Below are 8,224 nucleotides of genomic sequence, written 5' to 3'. Positions count from 1 at the left end.
TTGTAACTTATGACAATAACTTTCACATATTTATTATTCACTCACGCACATGGAGTGGCGAACCCATGATTTATCATGCATTTGTGTGCACTCATATTTACATTAGAATGTGACATATCACATAGGATGATGTGTACGTCATATATAATTCTAAACACTATCAAGTCCCATGGTAATTATAGTTTTTTTTTGGGTAAATTTTGATTAGTATTAACGTAACAGATGATTAAGACTTTGTCAATTCTTATGCTGCATCGCAATTTTTCTTTAGAAAAACATCACAATTTTCTACACATGTAATACACATAGAAATACTCCTTACAATACATATAATATAGATACATAAATATTCGATATTTTTCAACAGAGACGACCAAGGTTTAAATCACTTTCTCCTCGTTGTGTAACTAACAAATTAAAAAAAAAAAAACAAAAAAGATTGATAGAAATTTTGAGAGAGAGAGAGAGAGAGAGAGAGCTCAACAATCCTCAAAACAGAACTACAGAAACCGTAAACATAACCTATATACTGTTTGCAAATAAAATGACCTTCAAAGCTACAAGAAAAGAATTTTCTGAACATAAACTACATTTCCTGTCATTGTTAAAAAGACTCACCACGCAGCTAGCTAGGCACAGATGGGCAACAGTCATCCTCTGGCATTGCACTAGAACTTGACGTAGTTGAACCCGAAATTTCATGAAAAAGACTGATACATGACACAACAACAATGAAAAATGAAACAACAGTGCTCAAACCAAAAGCAATAGCCATGCGCATTGCCTTGGGATACTTTGGTTCTCTGCCTTCTTTTGTGTGCTTGATATCAGTCAGGGCCTCAATCATCATTGCAATGGAATAAGCACCACATGGAAACATCACACAGGCAATCATTGCAAAGAATACCAGTGACGTAGTTTGTCCTTGTTGAAATCCCATTTTAATGTTCTTAGCAAAAGAATGCTTCAAGTTTCAACTTTCAAGATCCTCTTGTTTTGCACGATAAATAGTTTTCTTATAAGTTCATTGGAGTACTTGTAGCTCACAAACCAACCTCAAAACCAAAAAAAAAAAAAAAAAAAACTAAGAGGAATGGTGACAAAGCTGTCCAACTAGTTCAATTTGTTTAAGCAAAGAGCCTCTCTGGCCTATGAATGCGATCGTTTTAGTTACAAATTGATGCACGATGGTGCCAAGTACCGACAATTGTGCTCTCTACGCACCGAATTTATGGGACATTGTAAGTGTGAAATGCTTAAACTTGATAACACACCAGTCATGTTAAAACGGATTTCCAACATCTTGAGGGATTTATATATCCTCACCTTGGTGAGGAAGAGATACTGTAGGAGTTAAACTTCCAAATATAGCCCCATAGACAATGCATTTCTTAACACAACACAGAAAAGGCTTACGTATAATGGTAATTTAATTTTTTGGGATAGAGAGATAGTGGACAAGAGTGAAGTTACGGTTTCAACTACCGAGCACGATAGATGGTGTCACTACCATTGAGCTATTATTTGAACTCTTCTAATTTTTTATTTTTTATTATTATTTTTTTTATTTTAAATTTTAATTTCTGATAGGTCCACCTATGTCAAATTTCAATATTCCCTTATTTGTGTCCAACGTTTTCTTAAAAGATTAGATATGATATACAAAATTTAGCTAATGGCCTGCTATATATATATATATATATATATATATATATATATATATATATATTTTTTTTTTTTTAAATTTTTTTATAAATCCTACATTATGTAAATGACTAATGCAATTTTTACTGTTATTATTTTTATGTCATGCATAGCTCATAAAATCAAGGTGTATTCAAGGAATATATTTGTAAAAAAAGATACAAACATCTCATGCTTTTCTTTATTCAAAAACCTTCTTTTTTTTTTTTTCTTTTTTTTTTTTTAAGATATAGAGACATTTTGTTTTTATTTTCTGTTTTTAGATGAAAGGACAATTGAAGTTTTAGTGGTTACAAGTTAGAGATCTTTATTGCACTTCTTCTTTCCAAATATGGATTTCATTCTAATTATTGTAATATTTTGTTATATTGACTTCTATATGTCTAGATGTGTAATGTTGTTTATTATTTTAAATTGCATTAAACTAAGAAATATTTATATGTTTCGTAATTTGTAAAACTATAAGTAAGGAGAAATTGTGTAATCTCTAATTTATTTAATAAAAAATGTTAACCCAATTTTTTGAAGAATTAATACACATGATTTAGAGATAGTGTACAGTTTATAATTGATGGAAAAAAAAATATTTTGAGTTATGTCAAAACTAACTTAACATTTTTTAAATATAAAATAATACATGTTAAATCATGTTATATACATACTATTTAATATGATTTAACAGGTCATAGACATACTAATATATGTGTGTTATTTATAGGGTAAAAAAAAAAAAAAAAAAAAAAAAAAAAAAAAAAAAAAAAAAAAAAAAAAAAAAACAAAACAAAACCATGTGTTCTTCAAGTTTAAGCTTGACCGAATTGCTTCTACACTTCACCAATTTTTAAATAGAGTAATAATTATTATACACTTATTATTAGTAGTTAATACACGTTCACAGTAGTGTGTACACAGTCACATAAATTGAAATCATGTTTAAAAAAACATAGATTATTTAAAAAGTGAGTGTAATAAGATTTAACATTTTATATAATCCTTGTTTCTAAAGAATTTTTCAACAAGCTTGATGACGAGCCGGACATGCTTTTCTGTGCTTGTGGGCTGGACCTTGTGTAGTTGGAAGCCCATTATCTTGTTTGACTTGCAAATGTGATGCGCTGGAAACTTGAATAATCTTTCACCCTATGGCCCAATCCTTATAAATGTAATGTCATTTGCCTTACAGCTCACAGTAATTGTGGGTCGTAACGTGTAGAGAAATAATGTGTCGTAAAGCCCAGACTTGTTATGGGTATTATAAACCCAATTAGTGTAAGCAAGGGCACAAGGCCCAAACCACGTAATGAAAGCAATTGGTCTAGTCATGGTGGCTTATGTTGTGTAGAGAAGAGAAGAGAAGAGAAGAGCTAAAGGCCAGTACCATGTAGTGAAGATGATATCAGACCCATAGCCCATTTCCCATAGACCACTTGACATTTTGTCTAACTATATGGCCCTAAATTAAGAGACATATTTGGCATAACAGCAGAAGAAGAAGAAGAAGAAGTAGTTATATTTGCATAACAGCAGAAGCATTAGCTTCAAAAGGAAATGAAATAAATACAACAAATCAAAGGGTATTTTTTTTAAAGGGCATTCATATTGAACCAATTAGCTAGGTGAAAATATTTTGCTTCAGCATTAAGCAAACTTCCTTGCAAAATATTTGATTTACACAATCCTATTATTTTTTAGAGTAAGACTTAAGTACAATATTTAGATACAATACTTAGGTATTGTTCCTTAGATTCACCTTTTAAGGTTTTGTCATGTGGATTTTTACTCATGAGATAGAAGTGTATTTTTTAATTAAATAGTCATATGACTAAATCTTAAAAAGAAAATTTAAAGAACAACACTTAAAATACTGTACATAAATTTTATCCTTATTTTCATATGCCTTTTCGGCCGGAAGAGAACTGGTCTTCGTGGAACATTTATTGTCAGTGGGTCTCACAAGCCCTTTAACTACTGACATAATCCAAAATTTAGGACTAAACAAATACTCTTTGTACTGTTGAGTGTTGAAATTGCTCGTTTCTTTTTCTTGGCATTGAATAATGTTCGTAATGTTTATATACTTTTATAATTTGTGCTACAGCGTAGTTTGTACTTGGTCTTATATGAAGGTTCTACAAAACCGTAGACTTCACGCGTACAAACTTTCTTCATGACCCTTTCTATTATTCGTTTTATTTTATTTCGATTTTCGAACATACTAAAGGGAAAAGAGAAATATATATATATAAAATAGGGGAAAATAACAAGCACAGCCACAACAAATCTTCAAAGGTGGGTCATGCTCAGATCTATACACGGTTAGACTACGTGACAGCCGACGACAATATGCATGGACAAAATTGTAAGTTCCGTACTTATATATATGGACGACCTTTTCCACTATGTATAAAATTAAGAAAATTCAATAAAATGATTAGTCTTCTGTTTTAGGTTTGTAGAATGTATAATATTTTCAAGTGAAAATGTTTTTTGAAAATGAAATTATTTTAAAATGTTTGGTTGTATTTTTGAAAATGCTATGGAAAACATTTTTTTTTTTTTTTCACATTTTCTCATTTTCCAAGCTTATATGTAACAAAAAAAATAAAAATTTTAGATTAAAAAAATCATAATTGGGGATCATGGTGAGGGTGGTGGTTGGGTGACAGATAGTGAGGGGTGAGTGGTGGTGGTTCGGTTAAGAAGTTTTGGATGAGGTAGAAAATAAAAGTGTATATTAATTTCTACCATAAATGCCTTTATTTTATAGTCAATTGGAAAATAATTCCCTGTTAACCAACATTTTCCATCACTCCAAACACCCATAAATGCAAATTTTTTTTTTTTATTCAAAAATCAATTTCCTTCTAACCAAACACAGCATCATAATGGATTTTTTATAATTTAAGTGTTAAAATGTTTTGTTGTTGAATAAGAAATTTAAAATTTAATTATGTTTAAAAAAGTTAATGTTTTAGTGTGATAGTATAGAACAATCGTCATGGAATGCTATATATCTAAATTTTACCGTATTTATATAAAGATGAATTAAAAGTCATAATGATTAGTATTAATGCAGATAAAATAAATATGAACTCAAAAAAGTTCAGTACCATTTTCAATTCTTCCCCGTACATTACCTTTTTGAACAAATATCAAGAAATTTGCTCTAGCAAATTTTCAATTTAAGCATGTTTGACTAAAGAAATAAGACCTTTGACTGTCCATGTCGTTCTCAAATTCTAACGTAATGAATGGACAATTAAATTTTACCAACCTCGAAGGAGACTCTTTAAGTAGTTTTGTGCAGGTCATGCCTTTATTCCCGAGTACTCTCTTTCTCTCTGTATGTGTGTTTATGTGGTCAAGCTATAGGCATCCGCATTTCAAAGTATTCTCAGTGTGTACGAGCCAGCTTGCTTGTGGGTTTAAAGTGTAAAGAGCAAAGCTTAGTCTTTGATCAAATCCATAGATAAAAATCAATTATGGGAGATGTTCTGACTGAAGAACAGATTGCTGAGTTTCAAGAAGCTTTTTGTCTCTTCGACAAGGATGGAGATGGTATGCCTTCTCTCTCTCTCTCTCTCTCTCTAGATTTTCTTGGCACCAGTGGGCTTTGAACCCAGCTGATGTTTTCCTACTAGGAAATATGATCTTATTACTTCAGTTTTATGCTTTTTGTTTTAGTTTGTTGAGAAGTAATAGTCTGGGGTCTCTTAATAAAAACTAAACATTAGCACTAGAGCACAAGATTAATAGGTGTTTTTATTTATTTATTTTTCTTTTTGGGCTGATTTTGGGTGTCCAGATTTGACCAAGTAATTATTCCTTCAAGTGTGTATAATCCCCCGTACCATACACATTAGATAATAGTATTTATTAATTATATAGTGGTAAAAATTGAGCATGTTAGAATTATTATTAATTTATATATATATATATATATATATATATATATATAAACTTGATGTAGTTGGCGATTAAAAGTTTCCAATTATTAATTTTTCCGACTGTTTCTTTGAGTTGTTAATTTGTCTTACTATTGATATGGCATGTGTGTGTAACTGGAAATAGAATCAAGAGAATTTGACCAAGAACTACACCTGGCCTAGTTCAAATGTTGCCTAATATGTTAACTCTTTTGACACAATTACTCCCTTTATTGTTGTTGTAGCTTGTAGGTCATTAACTTCTTTCATTTAAAAGAAAACTTAAGAAAAAGGTCGAAAACTCTCATTAGGTCCTCTACTCTCTATATTCTTAAAACTTGAAGAAAGAAAACAGAATTTATGTATCTTTTCTCATACTATGTACTCTATTCATGAAACGGTAGGCTGCATCACCATTGAAGAATTGGCCATTGCAATCAGATCATTGGATCAAAATCCTACAGAGGAAGAATTGAAAAGCATGATCAATGAAGTGGATGTTGATGGTAATGGAACCATAGAATTTGGGGAGTTCTTGAATCTCATGGCAAGGAAAATGAAGGTAAAGTAACAAAGAAAAATCACTTAACAACATTTTAATCTTTCCAAACATCTTTTTCCCAGTCTTGTGTTCCTTTCTTTCAATAAAAAAAAAAGAAAAGAAAAGAAAAGAAAAGTACTGATGGAAACTGTACGTTTTTTATTTATTTTTGTTTTGTAATTACAGGAAAATGAAGCAGAAGAAGAATTGAAAGAAGCCTTCAAAGTGTTTGACAAGGACCAAGATGGTTACATATCACCAACTGAGGTTGAATACTTTGCCCCCATTATCTTCCTTTACCATGTCTGAAAGTCTCAATGTCAAATTTTCAACCAAAAAAAAGGCATTCAAAATGTCACTATCACCTAACGATCGAGGCCATGCATGCACTCATAAGCTTATATGCTTCTCATTCAATTATTTTCTTCCTACACTAAAAATGACATTAATTTTTATTTCCCTTTTTGAGATTTTATTAATGAATCTATCAAACAAGACAAGAAAAGATAGCGTTTTAATTTAACAATGTTGTGACAAAAAAATTCAATCGAGATTTCTAAAAGAAACTTATGGAGATAAAAATTTGATTTTTTTTTTTTTTTTTTTAATATCAAAAAGCTCTTTCTGTTCATTCAAAATCAAATATCATAATGATTTATTGGAAATAATATTGCATTGGAGCTTCTCACCTAAATTTGTGTTATCATATAAATTTTGTTTGAAGATTCAACCAAAGTGATTGCTCCACCAAATAAATATGGTATTTAATTTATTTATCATTGCAAAGAATATTAGTCGTAGCGGTGGACATGACACATGAAATGTCTTCTTTTTCTTGTAGTGCTCCTACTGACATTTTCTTTTTCCGCATGTAATTGCAGTTGAGGCATGTAATGATGAATCTAGGAGAAAGATTGACAGATGAAGAGGTGGAGCAAATGATCAAAGAAGCTGATTTGGACGGCGATGGTCTAGTTAATTATGAGGAATTTGTTAGAATGATGTTGGCCGCTTGATTATATGTGCATCTCTAGTTTGAGTTTTTTTTTTTTTTAAATTATTTTTTTTATTAATATCTTCGACTTATTTTGTAAGTACAATGAACAAATTAATAAAAATATACAGAATATCTCTACATGTCTTATTGTATTGAATGATAATGGGTTGCATGTGTAACTATACACTCAAAAGAATACTTAAATGATCGAAGAGTTCTAGTCATCACCAACATTGGATTTTGATAGATGGCCAGGAAATATGGAATTATTTTAGATGCCAAAGTGAATTATTTTAAATGAATCTCTCTTTTTCATTATGTTATATATGTAAATATAGTGTAAAGAATATAGGATGAATCATACTCTAGTTTTAAATACACCAAGTTCTTAGTATGATTTCAACTAATTGGCGGCACTAAAGGCTTACAGCTCACTCAATTTGACTCATTAATTTTCCTTACTGTCCCTAGAAAAAAATCACTAGAATGTAAATTACCCTCCAATTGATTTGGCCTATTGCAGGATTCTTCCTAGCGTAAATTATCTTTGAAATATTAATTCTCCTGTTAAAATAAGATTTTCTTTTGAAAGCAAGAGGGCAACTTTATCAAGAACAAAGACCAAAACAGTTCATCCTCACATGCTACATTCTCTGCCCCATGCACATGCTGCAATATTTTCTACTCCAAAAATCTCAAACTTATATTTTCTATCCCATGCACATGTTATATCATTTCAAAAAATTATAAACAAAAAGGTAAATTATAAATTACACTCTAAAGTTTGAGGGTGTTTGGATTTTAGACTATGAAGTTTTAGAATTTGGACTTTATCCCCTAAATTTTAGAGGTGTTTGAATTTTACTCTCTAATGTTTAGGATTGTTTGAATTTTACACCTTAAAGTTTGAGAATTTGGGGGTGTAAAATCCAAACATCTTCAAACTTTAGGGAGTAAAATCTAAATTCTAAAACATTATGGTCTAAAATCCATATACTTTCAAACTTTATAGGGCAAAATCCAAATTCTAAAAGGCAATTTTCAATCTACTAAAAA

At 30.4% G+C, this 8,224-nt stretch overlaps 1 protein-coding gene across 1 annotated transcript; it reads left to right on the top strand.

Moving 5' to 3' along the window:
* The first annotated feature begins 5,041 nt into the window (after positions 1-5,041).
* LOC115982092 (calmodulin-like protein 8) lies at positions 5,042-7,246 on the top strand. The gene is made up of 4 exons (XM_031104607.1): positions 5,042-5,262; positions 6,035-6,192; positions 6,358-6,438; positions 7,053-7,246. The coding sequence occupies exons 1-4, from the start codon at positions 5,187-5,189 to the stop codon at positions 7,185-7,187; spliced, it is 450 nt and encodes a 149-aa protein (XP_030960467.1). The 5' UTR covers positions 5,042-5,186; the 3' UTR covers positions 7,188-7,246.
* The last annotated feature ends 978 nt before the right edge of the window (positions 7,247-8,224 follow it).

The sequence above is a fragment of the Quercus lobata genome, chromosome 3 (genome assembly GCF_001633185.2).
Source record: "Quercus lobata isolate SW786 chromosome 3, ValleyOak3.0 Primary Assembly, whole genome shotgun sequence".
Taxonomy (NCBI): domain Eukaryota; kingdom Viridiplantae; phylum Streptophyta; class Magnoliopsida; order Fagales; family Fagaceae; genus Quercus; species Quercus lobata.
This window is presented reverse-complemented; position numbering and strand designations above follow the sequence as displayed.

Bases quoted from the DNA above. Each gene is read 5' to 3' on its own strand.
- LOC115982092 (XM_031104607.1), top strand. From the start codon at position 5,187: ATGGGAGATGTTCTGACTGAAGAACAGATTGCTGAGTTTCAAGAAGCT. The intron at 6,193-6,357 runs GTAAAGTAACAA...TTGTAATTACAG, and splicing joins TCATGGCAAGGAAAATGAAG to GAAAATGAAGCAGAAGAAGA. The intron at 6,439-7,052 runs GTTGAATACTTT...ATGTAATTGCAG, and splicing joins GTTACATATCACCAACTGAG to TTGAGGCATGTAATGATGAA.